The sequence below is a fragment of the Manacus candei genome, unplaced genomic scaffold (genome assembly GCF_025592945.1).
Source record: "Manacus candei isolate 608988 ecotype Guabito, Panama unplaced genomic scaffold, ASM2559294v1 h1tg000011l, whole genome shotgun sequence".
NCBI classification, from domain to species: Eukaryota; Metazoa; Chordata; class Aves; order Passeriformes; family Pipridae; genus Manacus; species Manacus candei.
This window is the reverse complement of record NW_026138059.1, coordinates 13,548,069-13,563,941: the sequence shown is the minus strand read 5'-3', so window position 1 is coordinate 13,563,941 and position 15,873 is coordinate 13,548,069. Positions and strand designations below refer to the sequence as shown.

Sequence of the window (15,873 nt, the reverse complement as noted above, 5' to 3'; positions counted from 1 at the left end):
GGTAAAACTGCTGCCAAAATTCCAAGAGAGCAGTTCAAACAGATGGCTACCATAGAAACTATGAGGTTACCTTCATGGTCTAGTCAAATCAGCAAACTGACAGTGTGTGCCTTGGGTGTCAATTTTCAGAGCCATACGCCTTTAAGCTTAGAAGCATTTGGGAGTTTTTCTCTCTAATTGGGTATGACCAGAAACTCCCCCAAACTGCAAAGTTTAAACAGCCCTGGGGAATCTGCCTGTGCTGGGTGGAGACTGAATTAAGTCCAGAAGGTAAGTACTGACTTAGAAATTCCTTTTTCTTAAAGCATTTGAGTGATTATTTTAAGTGAAGCTACTTCCAAATTTGCTGGGGTAATGTAAATTTTCTGCTCTCTTCAGTTTGTGTGCCAGACAGACTAAGCATGGCTTGATAGTTACTCACCAGCTGAAGGCTGTAGGAGAGAGAATACCAGAGAAAAGACAAGTTTTAACCAGGAAATTAATCCTGCAGTGCAGTCCAGAGCTGAGCAAGGCAGCCATGAAACTGCTGATGGGACAAAGTGTGGGAGGGTGAAAGTGTGCAGGAGACTGTGTTGCTCTCTTCCGGGTTTGAGCAGGAAAGATGGCCCACTGGACTTTGATCCCGTCTCCAGGGCTAAAGGGCACTTCATGCTGAATGCAGGTACTGCTGTTTCTGGAAGGACATGTCCTCTTGAATTGTTCTTGCATCCCTGAGATGCATGCCCAGAGAAATTCAGGACAGGTGTATTTTTAAGGCTCACTAGGAAATAGGATGGAAAGACAGAGCTTATACAAAAACAATAAAAACATTTGTATATAGTCAAATTTTTTGTTGAGGTCTTTGCTAGATATTAGGGTAGCGCATACAAAATGCAGTTACTTATTTGGCTGCAGCATAAATTCCTGACATGAACCAATTCTTCAGCAGTGTCTGTGCTAGTGCAGTAGTCCCAAAATGCCCTGTATTGTGATGCATTTTCACTGTGAGAATCAGGTATTGCTTAGGTAAAATAGGAAGGTTTTCCACATCTGTTCTCCACGTTCCCTGTGAAACTTTGATTGGTTCTGTCTTTTGCAAGAATCAATTTTTTCAGCAGGAGTAGTCAGACATATCTTTTCAAGGGCAAACAACACCAGCTCAGACCACTGGACTGCTTGTAAGACAAGTATTTCATAGGGCTGTGGTGCTGTGCCTTTAGCAGCAATATCTCTTAGACCATTTTCTATATCTTCTTTTGTCCTTCTGCTGGTATGGTCTGGCTGATGAATGATAGTAAGTTTCTCTGGCAATTTTATAGCTTTTAACGGTCGAGTAATTTGTGAAGCATTTGATATTTTATTTCCATCAGAAGTTATAAACCCACACAGTTTCTATAACTGCCCAGTAGCATAGCATACTCTAAATGCACATTGAGAATCACCATAAACATTTACAGTCTTTTCTTTGTACAGCTAATAGACATTTGTTAATGCAAATAATTCAGCTGTTTGTGCACTCAGCCTCAGACTGAGTGGTGAAGCCTCCACTGCTTCATTCACAGCAGTTATTCAATAACTCTGTTGCTACTCAGATAATATGACCATCCACCAACAGTTCCAGATTAGGATTTAGAAACAACACATCTATTAAATCAGCTTGAGCATTTTATGCTTCATGGGTGGTTATTACACAATTGTGATGTGCAGTTCCTTCCCCAGGTGAAAGGAGTAAGAGTAGCAAGGTTCAACATTAGTTACCATCCCCGAGGCTATTCCTTACCCTTCTTGTGCATAGTCTGGTAGTCTATGAAAATTGCAGCTTGCTTCATCAGCTTGAATGTTTTTACCTTGTTAGTTTTCCATTGAATGGTTCTCCATCATCTTGGACAATAATTGGTATCAGGGGTTTTGCTATTTGCTTGAAAGATTTACCTGGGGTGGCAGAATCCTACAGCTCCTAAAAGGTGTTTGTTTTTAGTAGCTGGTTTTGGAAGAGTTTGAATGATTTTAACATGGTTTTCAGATAAATGCTACTCCTCTTGCTGAAGAATTTAGCAGATAACCCATATATTCTACCTTTCTCTTATAAATGTTGTAAGTTAAGTGGAGACACCCTTTCCAGCTGAGACAAACAGTAAGGAATGGGTGACAGCTATACAAGATTGCTTCATTATTAATAAAGCATCAACATATTCTATCAAAAATGGATTGAAGTGGTATGGATGCAGCGTATCTGAGAAGTATGATAATGAGAGAGGCATTAGTTAGCAGTTGTGAACTATGTAGATAAGCTGCCCTACAGTGAAAGCTTGTCACAGAACGTGAAGAAATTAATAAAACACTGTCTTAGAGGCAAATGTAATTAGAAACAGCTATTGACACTTTAAAACTGAACATTATGCTTTTTTCCTTAATGTGTATTTGGATTATATTTTCTAAATTACCTAAAATATCCCTACTTATTCTAGTAACATGACTCTGTTCTACTGAAATTGCTCAAGGGAGAGCTCTCGATCTTATTCTTTAAAATCAAGTATTGGCAAAATATGTTCCAAATGTACTTTATTTTAAGTTCATTTACAAAGCACTGTGACTTGAAGAAAACATAAACTGGAGTGTACCAAACCAAATTCAAATGAGAAATGTCAAGTGGATGCAAAGTGTGGCAGATGTAATGTTGCAGCTTTGGTTTTTAGCTCTGAGAAAACTGGGGTCATCTGTAAAATTAATTTTTTAATTGAGGCATTCTACTCTGAGCCATTAGGACATGATTAGCATATCTCTTTTAAAGGTTTTTTTTTTCTTTCAAACATTAGTGTATGATACAAACATCTTTGTGAAGGGGACTGCTAGTTCTGTTCTTTTGGTAATTAGGGCAATGAAGCACAGAGAAATGAAGGCCTGAATTTGGAAATACTTATACTGAAGTGTCAGCACAGATAGTTCAGCTGGTTGTCCCTACATATGAAACAGCTCAGTACAAACACACTGTCTCTGCTGCACACTCTGAGAGAGGTGATGCTGCAGCAAGTGTCAGACAGCCTTCATGTGCCTGTTCCCTGGGCACGCAGGTTCCCCGAGCCCTGGGGAATACTTTTGGGAGCACCTGAAGCCAATGCTTCCAGATTTGGCTTTGAGGGACATCTCAAGGCTGCCAAAAGCAGCAAGGAGACAGGCTTGCCTGGATTGCCAAGGAAGCTCATCCTGTTTCATGGAATAACAGGAATATTAACAGTTCATTTGCCCCTATTTGAGGAAAGAAGTGGACTGCAACTGAAGCGCAAAATGCATATATGGCTAATAAAGCTAGACAAAGTTCAGCACACCAGTAAAACATGTTTTCCTTGTACTTCTGTAGCTAGGGACTTATACTGCTTGTTTAAACATGTCTGTGTTTGCTTATAATCATAACAAACCTCCCTAGTAGCACTGGGGCAGCTTTACAGGTTCACACATCTTTCCTTTCCTAACAGAGGTGATATGGTGTCATCAGTCCATCTCTCATTTTATGTTTTAAAGCAGATGAAGTTTAAACTTCAACAGGCATAGTGAGAATAAAAGGTGCCCTCTCCCCTCAAAATAATGGTGCTTACACCAGTTTTAAGAGATACTGTTTTCTGCTCAGTATTTCTTTCAGGGAACCAGGAGTTCAGCAGCATGTCGGGGAAGCCCAGGCTTACCTACTTCAATGGAAGGGGGCGAATGGAGCCCATACGATGGCTGTTGGCTGCAGCCGGCGTGGAGGTGGGTTTGCATTTGGTACAGTGTTAAAGACTGGTGTTCTCAGCTGGCTTCACTGAGGAACAATTTAACATGGATGTGGAGGATAAACAGCTCCATGAGGGTGGTGAAATTCATTTGGCCAGTGGGACTGCATTTTTGTAACTACTTTGTTTGGTGGTTAATACTTGGGATGCAAACTCAGCTGAGCTTAGAGTTTATTAGGGCTAGTATCAATACTCTTAAGAAATTACTGAAAGGCCTTTAAATAAAGCCCCATTTTGACCTATTATGCTTAATCTGATTTTTCTAACCATGCAAAACCACCTTAACTCAGTCTTATTAATTTGCAGTTGCAGTGTGTCTAATAGAAGAGTGTTGTTGACTGGGGTGGGGTTAGAAATATTTGATTTACCTTGTGTTTTCCTTGGCATTGGCTCCAACCTGTCTTGTTCCTGTAGATGCCTGCTCTCTGTTTCTACCTGCATTTAAGTTATTTCTGAATCAGTGCCCTGATGCAGAAGTGGCCAGGCCCTTCTGCTCCCCATCAGCTGTCAGGGTGTGTGTGGGATCCTCAGGACATCTGGGCTCAAACAGAACAGCTGAAGATCTGGCCCATTACGTTTTACTTGACTCCGTGTCCTGTGCATGGTTATGTGCAGTCACTTAGAGAAGAAAAGTGTTCAAATACAGCAGTGTAACACTATTCTCTCTCCTTTTTAGTTTGAAGAGGTTTTTTTGCAAACAAAAGAACAATATGACAAGTTAATCAAAGGTAAGAATCCCAAGACCTGAGTTTTAGTCCCTGAAAATATTTCTCCAATTTAGCTAAATTTGTGGTTTAAAAATAGTTTATTTAAATGAATGCAAACTTCTAGGTGCACACCTTGATACTGCAATACTAGTTTTGAATAACCTGTTATTTCCAGTGCCATATAATTCCTATAAGCTAAAAGCCATAGCTTCTGTGACTGTCTTTATTGCAGTGCATTAAACAGGCAAACACTTCTATTTAATACATCTTAATTATCTATGCTGTTGAACTGTTAGCATGGTTCCTGGCACATTTTTGGTCCATGGCAAATAACACTTGCTAAGCAATTCCTAGGCATCATCTGGGAGTTGTCTCAGACCAAGGGCCATTTCCAAGATGTCATTCAGAGGTAACCATCATACTCTATAGGCAGAGAGGGTGAAGCAGAGTGAATGTGGCCAGCCAGCTGGCCTGAGGTGTTGTGGAGTTGATGGGTATAGATTTACCTCTGTGTCGATTCTGAATGCAGTTAGATAAGCCTCTAAACGAAAGGTTGACACGGCCCCAAAATCTCCAAGAAAACCAGTTTCTGTTTCTGAGGCTCTGTGTGAACACCCTAGTGACAGTTCTAAGCAGAATAAGCCTCAGATATGAAGCTTCCCCTAGATAAAAACATGGAGCCAGCAGAGAGACCTTTGGAAAGCCTGACATGGTCAAAGCAGCAAAGACTTCGTGTCAGCCTTGGGAGAGATGAGATCAGTTCCTAAACACCAGTGCATACCCCCAGCCACTGCCCTTGATATCTGCTAAGATGAAATCCAGCAGTGAACCCCACCACAGCCACCCTGGAAGAGGACCTTGCTGCCAAGGTGGGGAAGGAGTTGGGACTGTGAGGAGCATCACAGAATGCACGTGCCCCACAGTTTACCTGCTGCCCAAGACACATGAGAGAAACTTCACAGCAGGCTGAGCTTGCCAAGACATACCAGGAGACTCAAAAGAGGACTTGATGGCATTCAGGCTGAGCTCAGAAAAGATTAGCTGTGTTTAAAGAAATTCTGACAATAGAGCTAAAATGAATAAAAATAAAAAAGTGGTATTAAGTAGATAGGAATTTAATTTGCCAGTCCAACCTCTGAAATTACTGGTAAACTGCTTTTAATGCTGCATATATATATTCTATGCAACCTGGGCAACCTGTGGCTACACAGATTGCACCAGACTTTTTTTAAATTCAGATTTAACATACATCTTTATTCTCCTCTTATTCCTTGGGTTGGAAATGCTGGTTCAGGCTTTTTCTGTCAGCATGAGGCAGGGTCCAGAAGTGCAAAGGAGCAGGCACTGCCAGCTCCCAGCAGTCAGTGAAGCTCTGGTAAGGCTGTAAAGCCAGGGCCCAGCTGCAGTGCAATGACCTAGCTACAGAAGTGTGATACAGGCTATTTGATCTTTCCCACAATGTTAGTTTACTGCATGAAGTTTTACAGTTAGGACAAGACATCAGTGGTCTCCTACACTGCAAGAGAAATGTGCTCAGTCTCTTGCTCTCCTGTCCTGCTTGCAGTCTAGGAGAAACTAACAGGCTAACTCTCTACCCTAGATGGAGTCCTGCTGTTCCAGCAAGTGCCTCTGGTTGAGATCGATGGGATGAAGATGGTGCAGACCAGAGCCATCCTCAGCTACATAGCAGGGAAATACAATCTCTATGGGAAAGACTTGAAGGAGAGAGCCCTGTACGTAACACTGCCTTTCCCTTAATGAGCAATCTGTTATTTGATAGCTACATTATATAAACCAAATTCTATCCTGTAAATCCAGTATAAAGGTATGAGAAAAGCTAACACAATAAGTTTTAACAACTGCTTCTGAAATGCTCCTAAACAGAAGCAGGCTTTTATAATTTTGGAAAAACATTTAGGTTTAGTTTGTGTTTAGTTTTGGCTGTGAAAATTGCCACTATATTGGTGGTATAAAATTCCTCCAAGTTGCCTTAGTTAATTGGAAAACAGAAAAAATAACTTCTGTGCTCTTTTCTACTGTCTTCTCCTGATCAATAGGATTGACATGTATGTGGAAGGAATATCAGATCTGATGGAAATGATTTTGATGTTTTCTTTCTCTCCACCTGATGCAAAGGAGAAAAATCTTGACTCAATTAAGGAGAGGGCAACTAACAGATACTTTCCAGTCTTTGAAAAGGTAAGTGAAAACAAGGATGTGTTTTTATATATTATATTTAAAATTATAAAACAGTTTGTTTAAAATAAGAACTTGTCTGTATTGCAGGTCAGTTCCAAATCCTCAGCTTTCTTGGCTATCTCAAAGAAGGGGAAACACAGCAGCATGTTTTCCTCTGTTGGCTTGTATTGTCAGGGCTGTGGTATTTGAATATCTACAAAGGAAACAAAGCAATATGTTCTCAGCTATACAGCAAAACTTTTCACTGAAGTAAAAGCAAGCACGCATAATTTTTTTCCTTGAAGGAATAGTTCCATACTTTTACTTGTTTAGAGCACATCTCTCTGCTATACTTAATTTAATTTGGAACAGTTTCATTGGAAGAATGCAAAAATCCCTTGCAAATAAATTAGGTAGAGAGATTAGGAGTACTTTAGTAAAACATAGTCATAGATTTCTGCCCATCCCAGTTCCAAAAACAACAAACCAAACCCATATGATTCATGCATCTGGCAACATTTCCCACTTTGATAACATTCATCTAGTTTTTATGGAAAACAATAATAAAAGATTAACATCATATAAGTTCTTATGACCATAATAACCTGTTCCCAAAGGCAGGGATTTTTCTTGGTTAGCTTTGTAATTCTGCATTTCTAAATTTGCTTTCTGGTATCAACATTGGACATAACTTTAAATTAAATAAATGACTGTTTTATAAATTCTCTAAGTTGCTTCTTAGTTTCTCGATTATCCCTATTTCTAACTCTATGACTCTTATTAGGCTACTTAAGCATATGATTTTGTCTCTGTTCCCAGTGCCTATCATCATTCCTCATTACTGAATAACCAGAGTTTGTAGTCTGTGTACTAGAACATGAAAAGAACAAGAGTTCATTTTTCCCCCCCCAACAACAGAGAATTGATTTAGGCTCACAGCTTCCAGCTGAAAACTCCACCCTGAAATTTCAGATATAATTGCTGTTCAGGTCTACAGCTGTGCTGTGAGGCTTAGCTGCTAGGCAACATATGTCCCATTTTCATCTGGAGCCCACATTCTCCTGTATTCTCCAGGTTTTGAAACAACATGGCCAAGACTTTCTCGTGGGCAACAAATTCAGTTGGGCAGATGTTCAGCTAATTGAAGCAATTTTAGCAGTGGAGGAGAAAATTCCTGCTGTGCTGTCTGAGTTTCCTCAGTTGCAGGTAATTTTGTTATTGAGCATGCATATATTCAGGAGCTAGAGGGATATCATGAACTGATCATCTGCCTGTGCTGTGTAAATCATGTTTCTGTGTGCTGGAATTTCTGTCTTACTCTATTTTTCTTATTATTTTTAGGTATTTAAAACCAAAATGAGCAATATGCCTACAATTAAGAAGTTCCTGCAGCCTGGCAGCCCAAGGAAACCCCCACCAGATGATCATTACGTAGAAACTGTGTTGAAAGTTTTTAAGAGATGAAAGCCTTGTCACCTTTGGTGAGACCCAGAATACTGGAAGAAAAAGAAAGGCAAAACATCAACTCCAGCTCAGTAAATTAGTATTGTGGTAGTGAAAAACAGTGCTAAAAAAGCAAAACAACCCCAACCAGAAATAAAGCATTCTATTACTCTGGCAATATAACAGCAGCTTTGTCTTTATTGATATATCAAATGCTTGGCAAAATATGGAAGCAAAGAACTATTTGTAGGGTAGGGAATTTATTAATTTCCAAAAAAGATCAATGCGGTGTTAGTATCGTCAGAATGTAACTTGTTGGAGAAGATATCTTCTGCATGCAAATAAGCTTCAGAATAAGAGCTAAAGAAGAGAAGACTCACTGCATCACTTTTAAAGAAGTAGACTTGTTTAAAGATAACCTCTTTAAGGCTTGTGGGTGAATTGGATTTTTTAAGATATCTCTGCAATGTTTTCCTTGCAAAATTGATTATTTTTCCTCATAAATTAATTATTTCAAACTCCTTGTATGATTCTACCAGAAATTCACTTGAACAAAGTGTAATGGAAGAAACAACACAATCTGTTTTGCAGAGCCAGGTAAGGCAGAGGTGGTTTCTTTCTACACATTTAGGACAGCAACAGAAATTCAGGTTCCATTGACTTTGAAATAAAATATTAGAGCTTACATACACTTACAGCACATGATAACAGCCTTGTGAAGAGGCCTCGTGAAGAGGCCTCATGCAGCAGACAAACATTTGCATAGAAGGAGACTTTGTTCCAACCAATGTTGGTAAGCAAATCTGATGCTTAATATAGCCATGATGTAAGTACAGAAAAAAAAAATAGGAAAAAAAAATTGGAAAATGAACATGGTAGGAAAAAACAGAAGAACAGCAATTTCCAAAATACTTTACAAGCTCAGTGAAGGGACATTTCCAATAATCCTGCTAAATTAGGAGCCAGATCGTATTAGACTTTTTGCTTCTAGAGTTCACTACGGCCAGGCCTACAAATTATTAATCCAGCCAACCTACCTAAGTGTGAGTTTGAGTTTGTGGAATGCTACCAGATGCACCTTGGTGCACATGTCTATGCAGGAAAAGCTTCCTTCTTCCACATTATCTGAGATTCTGCATCATAAGTCATTTCAGTCCAAAATTGCAGGAAACACTGTTTCCAGCAGTGGAGTTTGATCTGCTCCTCTTCAAAAAAACTTTGCTAACAGCAAAATTCAGCGCTCCAAGAAGGCTAGAGAGGAAAGCAGTTATTCCTCAAGCAAGGAAAGAAAACCTTCCTATGCAGAGTTCTGTTTCATTATAAAATAGGAACAAATTCTTTTGAGTTGGATGTTAACAGAAAACAAAATGTGTGCAGGTTGTGCTTCCATAGCAATACCAGGAATGGGGTTCTGCTGCACAGAGCAGAGGCCTGGGGCTCTCTCTGGCTGCCCTGTAGGGCTGGCCATGGTGCCAGAGCACAGGCTGCAGAGCCAGGCTCTGTGGAGCAGCAGCTGGAAGCCAGCAGGTGCCATGGAACATGCACAGTGGCATGGACACCTCTGCATAGGTGACTCAGCCACACTGCAGGCTTTTGGAGGCTGGAGAGAAGAATGTCCCCAAATGTAAGAAGGGGACAGAGGACCACAAGAAAGAAAGGAGCCCAAACAAGAAGGCAGAGGCTACAGGATATGCTGTCAGTGAGGAGTGCCCTTCTGGGAAGCCTGGCTCTCCTTCTGTGCCATATGGGGTACAGAGGGTTCCATTCAGGGACCAGGCATCTCCTGAAAGACAGTCCATTGCAGTGGTGACTGTTTTGATGCCTTATCCTCCTGTGGTTCTAGCTCTAAATAAAGTGTTAAGCTTATTTTTACATCAAGCCATGGACTACATTGGTCTCTCAGGTACCAGTGGTGAAGACTGATGGGGTGAGGATCATTTTCATCTACAAAGCAGCCAAGTACATGAACAGGTAGGATCCAAAGAAGAGAGCCCCCTGTACTATAAACAACTTGAGGCTTTTTATTCGACACACTATAATTCATACAACCTGCATGTGTAACATGGGAAAAATATCCCAGCTTGCAATTACACTCAGGGCAATTCAGCAGAATTTTATAGAGATGTTGACCTTGATTGCAGGTAATGGTTACAACAGCATTAACCAGCTAGATAGGCAGGATGGTTCACGGGAGTTTATGCTGCATTGACTTTTTGAAATCAATACAGTTGTCACCAAAAAGCATCAGGAGTGCAGAGGGCAGTTTGCCTTCTCGTGCTGTACTTCGTTCACTGCCTCCTACAGTTGTCTTTGGTGAGCATTTTCAGCAAGTCAAATTCTGGGAAACATTTTGGACAGAAAGAGAAAAAAAACCCCTCCTATGTGCAGGAATGAAATTCAGTGGAAATGTCCTGAAGGAATATCCCCATCACTAAACACGGGATAGAAGCTTATGAAGGATTCAAGCAGAATTAGTCGATGTTGTAAAGCGGCAATTGGTTAAAAGTACAAATCCATGAAATATTAAAATGAAAGTCTGACTGCTACAAGAGTATTCTTTTAAACTTTGTGAGTTTTTCAGCCATCACAATTATTTTTAACTAACAGGTTGCCAAGCAGTGAAAAGAGGAAGCATTCCATTTTGTGCAGGAAGAGGTGTTCCCATTCATCATGACCTCTCATCTATCTTACATTTGTACATAGTCAGCATGAGTCAGGAATTATTTTTTGTAGGTGAAAAGTAACTACACAGACCTAACTGGTTTTATTTCCTTAAGAGAGAGGAGTTTCCCATTCAGAGAACCTCTTGCTATTCTCTTTGTGGGAGGGGCTACAGATCTATATAATCTCCAGGCAGAACTACTGAGAGCTTAGAGTGAGTTATAGTGTGCACAAGGTAAGTTTTTTGGATTTTGGGCAAGCATAGGGAATTATTGTATTTAAAATGAAGTCAGTGAATGGGTTTTAGAGATTGTTTGTACTTTCTTTACTAACGTGAAGGTTATATGCATGAAACGTTAAAATATTAGTCAGCTACTTCCTAGGTGTACAGAATGAAGAAAAAGAAATGTAGATCTCAGAAGTATGGAGTATTTCCTTATATGTCCTTCTTCCTATTGTAGAGAAGCTGATATGTTATTTAAAAGGAACATGGTGGGGGTTTAGCCATTTCCCCTTTGCTGCTGCTAATGCTTTAGCTTTATTGTTGAGATGGTGTTAATAACTGTGAGAGTGGTGTAAACCAGGGGCTGTCTGTATGTTTGCTGCTGCTGTGCTCATGTGGTTCTGAATGGGGCAGATGGTGATCTGCCTAGAAACTGTTACTGCTTTATGCTCCAGCACAGTTGGAATTGTACCTTTGGCTCTGTCTGTGGTAAAGGCAGATCTGATGTTACCAGAGACAAAATTAATTTTTATAACTTTGGAAACTTGTCTGAAGAAATTACCGGAGCAGAGAGTGTTGTAAAAGAGATTGAATGCTCAGAAGAGGAATAAATATTCCTTCCTGCCTCTTTACAATGGAGCATAATGGCTGCTGGTGAAAGCACAGCAATTGCTGAGTTAATATTGTGTATCTCATTAAACGGTAAACTGTACGCTGAGATAATGCCAAAACAAACAGAAAGCACAGTCTGCTTTTTGCTCAGAGTAGAACACTTTGGATGCAAATGGGTTTGGTTTGCTTGTTCTCTGAAGTGGGCCAATGGTTCTTAGTACATGAGTTCTGCTTAACAAACCTGCATGGATAAAAGACATTTTTAAGGCAAGATGATACAATGCAGTCTCTCAATGTACTCTAACCTCTACCTCCTTAAGTAAGTCCAAAGTCTTGAACCATAAATCATTGGTTTCAAACAGGACAACTTTGAGAGCCAATGAGAGACTCAAACCCAGCATTCTGAATCTTTATTTTGCAAAACTTATTTTTTTATTCCAAATAGGAAGAAACTATCAGGCACGTGGAAACATGTCTGGGAAACCCAAGCTGCACTACTTCAATGGACGAGGCCGAATGGAACCAATCCGGTGGCTGCTGGCAGCAGCCGGGGTTGAGGTTTGTCTCTGTTTTCTTATACCAAGAGCATGTGACAAATATGTACTTTTAACGTTCCCTATGAAAAATGTGACTGACTGACCTGCAGCTTCAAGGCCTGCATTTAGTGCATTGCTGACCAAGCCAACAATGACCATGCGCTTACCTTAAGCAGGGGCAAGTTCCAGTCTCACTTCCACGCATCTCGTGCCAGGCCTACTGGTAGCACCACAAATGCCTATCCCCTGTAGCTAGTGAAAAAAAAAACTAAAACCACAGCAGCAGAACCTGGCTTCTTACCTTCTGATCCCAGGGGTCGAGCACTTCCAGTTCTGAAGACCTTCAGTTAAATTTCAGTGTTCAAAATAGCAAAAGACTAATTCTTCTACTACGACGTAGCTTACCCCAGAAGGTACTTTCTATTATAAATCAAAGTTTTCTTTTTTGCCACTAAGACTTTCTGATATTGAAGCAGAGAGGAGTGTGGGGATCGGTGAGTTTTTGTGAGCTGTGAGGTTTTTGTCAGGGTGATGGCCAATGCACCAGAAAGCTTTGAAATATTATTTATTTTTTAAAAAATAAAATGCCCCAAACACAGCTCCTTGTGCCTTCATTGTCTAAATGAAGAAGAAGCTAAACCATGGAACAACAACTGAACTTTTCTTCTCTATTTCTTGCAGTTTGAAGAATCTTTTGTGGAAAAAAAGGATGATCTGACAAAGCTACAGAAGGGTAAGATACCTTCACTATTTAATAATAACATTAACAATGATAATGATAACAACAACAATAGCAATCATAAAAATAATTTGTCTGAGAACACCTAAGAAGTCTTAGTCTCTTAAAAAGAAAATCTAGACTTGATTGTGCTTGAGGTATCACAGACACACACTGCAGTGTGTTAGGTGGCCTCATCCACCCAGTTGCTTCAATCTTCACTGAATCACAGAAGGGCTGAGGTTAGAAGGCACCTCTTGAGATCATCTATGCCACCTCCCCTTTTCAAGCAACACCACCTACAAACCATTTGCTCAGGTCGATGTCCAGCTGAGTTCTAAGTATCTCCAAGGATGGAGGCTCTCTGGCAACCTGTGCCTATGCACAGTAACTTCCCACAGTGAAAGAGCCTTTCTGTAAGTTCAGATGACTGACTCTCCTTTGATTCAGTTTGTGTCCATTGCCTCCTGTCCTATCACAATACAGGTTTTGTCATCACATCAAATTCATTAGCATTTTAGGTTGCCTACGATGTTGTTGTTTTATAATCCATATGAAAACAGAGTTCCAGATCTCTGAGTTTAACCTGTAGCTCTGATGCATTCCCGTTTACCAAGGCAACTACTCATCTTTTAGCTTCAGCTTTCATCTCTGTGAACATGATATTCACATTTCCTCCAAATCATATTACATGTCTGGGCTCTTCCCTTGGCTTTTGAAAAATGACTGAGCTAGGGTTGGCATGTGCCGTCCTGCTCTCCTTCAGGAATAATGGCTGCCACCTGCTGCCTTTCAAAAAATATTTTGAGAGACAAGCATAAATGTAAATACGCCCTGGAAAGCAGAGAGTTTCTCTGCATGATTGCCTTACAGTGGATGCAAAGACAGACATAGCTGATCAGTTATCTGATCTGAAATAGTATTCCATAAAGCAAAAAACCTCACTCACTCCTCTGATCTGGTGATCTCTTTCTGGAGGTATTTTTACTTCTTCTTTGCTAGGTCAAGGCTTCTGCAGACTCACATCAAGTGATACTTGGGTCTTGCAGGAATCTCATGGAACTCCCCTGTGATTCCCCACCTCATGCCTGTACAGATGAGATGCCATTGTGCAGAGCTGGCATAGAAGTCACAAAGATATTGTATGCTTTTCTATTTGCATTATATGCTGAAAAGTCCTTAAATTGTCCAGATTTTCATAATACTTACCAACGCATGACAGAAACTGCTGGATCGCATCCTTCAGTCCTTCTCATCTGTATTAATCTCCACGAAAATCATGTGAGTTAGGGCCATGCCGCACATGTCTTTTTCAGGGCATGAAAACTAAAAGTTCAGCATTTGGGTGCTTGTTCAAATCTGAAGAATCTTCAAGAAGTTGATTGCTGTAATATTAATTTAGTCATGTGTCACTAAGAAATGGTTGTTTCATGGTAAGCATTTTCCCTCCCTTCTTGTAGGAATGAGGAAGATTGCCACCAAAAGAGTTGTCAAGCATGGGAACAGGCTTGCCGGGGAAGTGGTTGAGTCACCGTGTGTAAATGTGGCACCTGGGGACATGGTTTAGTTGTGGAGTTTGGCAGTGCTAGGTTTACAGTTGGACTTCATCTTAAGGGTCTTTTCCAGCCTAAATGATTCAATGATTCTAAATAAAAGATAATATGTGTGGTTACTTTGCCTGACCCCCCCCCCCAATGGTTCTCATTCAGAGACTGAGTGTCTCCTTGTCTTATCTCCTTTTCCCTAGATGGATCCCTGCTCTTTCAGCAAGTGCCAATGGTGGAGATTGATGGCATGAAGATGGTGCAGAGCAGAGCCATTGCCAATTACATAGCAACAAAGTACAACCTCTACGGGAAGGACCTGAAGGAGAGAGCCCTGTACTGTGACAGTACCACGTTTTCTTGTTAGACGGCAGTTTACGCTACATCTCTGTGTAACACAAGAATATCCCAGCTCACAGCTAAATTCAGGGTGATAGAGCAGTGCTTCATGCAGCACGTGTTGACTGCGACTGCAGGTGATGTCTAGGGCAGTGATATCCAGCTCGATTAGATGGGCAGCATGGTGCAAGGCTGCTCATGAATCATCAATCCAAGGTCAAGACAGTTATCAGAAGAAAGCAGTCAGGAGTGCAGACTGTCTTACTCTTGCTCCTCTTCAGTTTTTTCTGCAGCATGTCACAGCAGGCATTCTCAGCACGTCAGACTCAGGGACATGTGTTTGATGGGAACAAAAAACCTCCTCCTTCTAAGAGCCAGGAATTAGAGTAGAATTAGCATTAGTATCTGGTTATTTAACAACAGGACTCTTAGGGCACATGGTTTGACTGGAGGTCTTTTGAAATGCTTCAAATTAATAAGTACTGGGAAACAAATGTCAAGATATTTGTTAGGAATTGTATAGACCCACTGTTTAACTTACTAGGTCTGATTGGATTTTTAACACAAGTTTAAAAGACACACCTATTTTGTACTCAGGTTCAGAAAAAACATAGTACAGAGAAGTATTACCCCTAGTGAGAAGTGGAAGAGGGACAGTGTTTAGGTTTGGGTTAGGCACTTTGCATTTGTCTTTCACCCAAGCGCCTCCCATGTCCCTTGATGCAACTGCATTCTGGAGGGAACTACTCCAAGCTATAGATGTCAGATAGAAAAGGTGGAGATTTCCCAGCACCTCAGCGGGGTTATGCCAGTAGCTATTGTGGCATTCAGACCTACTGTGTTTGACTTGACCAACTGGATCTGTTCCTTTCAGAATCGACATGTATGTGGAAGGAATGTTTGATCTGAACGAGCAACTCATGTCCTATAATTTCCAACCAGCAGATAAGAAGGAGCAACATTTTGCTAATGTGGTGGACAAGACTACAAACAGATACTTCCCAGTCTTTGAGAAGGTATGTGGCAAAGATGTTGTAGCTTAATCGATACTGTTCTCCTGAAACTCCACCCTGAATCTACACCAACAATTTTTCTTGAGGAAAACACTTAGAGATACTGCTCTGGTTTTGATGGGGCTGGGATGAGGATGGAGACAGGACACTACA

The 15,873-nt window shown here is 40.6% G+C and overlaps 3 protein-coding genes across 6 annotated transcripts in view; all 3 read left to right on the top strand.

Annotated features, from left to right (window-relative positions):
* The first annotated feature begins 159 nt into the window (after window positions 1-159).
* Window positions 160-8,257, top strand: LOC127466820 (glutathione S-transferase A4-like). 2 transcript variants are annotated; one of them, XM_051778136.1, is made up of 7 exons: window positions 160-270; window positions 3,605-3,723; window positions 4,423-4,474; window positions 6,054-6,186; window positions 6,511-6,652; window positions 7,706-7,837; window positions 7,973-8,257. In XM_051778136.1, exons 2-7 carry the CDS (start codon window positions 3,637-3,639, stop codon window positions 8,093-8,095), a joined length of 669 nt encoding a protein of 222 aa, XP_051634096.1. In that variant the 5' UTR covers window positions 160-270; window positions 3,605-3,636; the 3' UTR covers window positions 8,096-8,257. The 2 variants fall into 2 exon arrangements, with proteins under 2 accessions (XP_051634096.1, XP_051634095.1); XM_051778135.1 differs by lacking the exon at window positions 160-270 and adding an exon at window positions 634-661.
* A 2,596-nt stretch (window positions 8,258-10,853) lies between these two features.
* The window catches only part of LOC127466824 (glutathione S-transferase-like), a 28,431-nt gene continuing 23,411 nt past the window's right edge, over window positions 10,854-15,873 (top strand). For all 3 annotated transcript variants that reach the window (XR_007902872.1, XR_007902871.1, XM_051778141.1), the window contains exons 1-5: window positions 10,854-10,970; window positions 12,016-12,128; window positions 12,788-12,839; window positions 14,572-14,704; window positions 15,582-15,723. Coding sequence is in view for 1 of the 3 variants with exons in the window: in XM_051778141.1 (XP_051634101.1) it covers window positions 12,042-12,128; window positions 12,788-12,839; window positions 14,572-14,704; window positions 15,582-15,723 (414 nt within the window). In the remaining 2 variants the exon portion in view is untranslated. The remainder of the gene's footprint in view (window positions 10,971-12,015; window positions 12,129-12,787; window positions 12,840-14,571; window positions 14,705-15,581; window positions 15,724-15,873) is intronic.
* Window positions 10,860-15,873, top strand: part of LOC127466822 (glutathione S-transferase-like) — a 28,425-nt gene continuing 23,411 nt past the window's right edge. The window contains exon 1 of the mRNA XM_051778140.1: window positions 10,860-10,970. The gene's annotated coding sequence lies outside the window, so the exon portion shown is untranslated. The remainder of the gene's footprint in view (window positions 10,971-15,873) is intronic.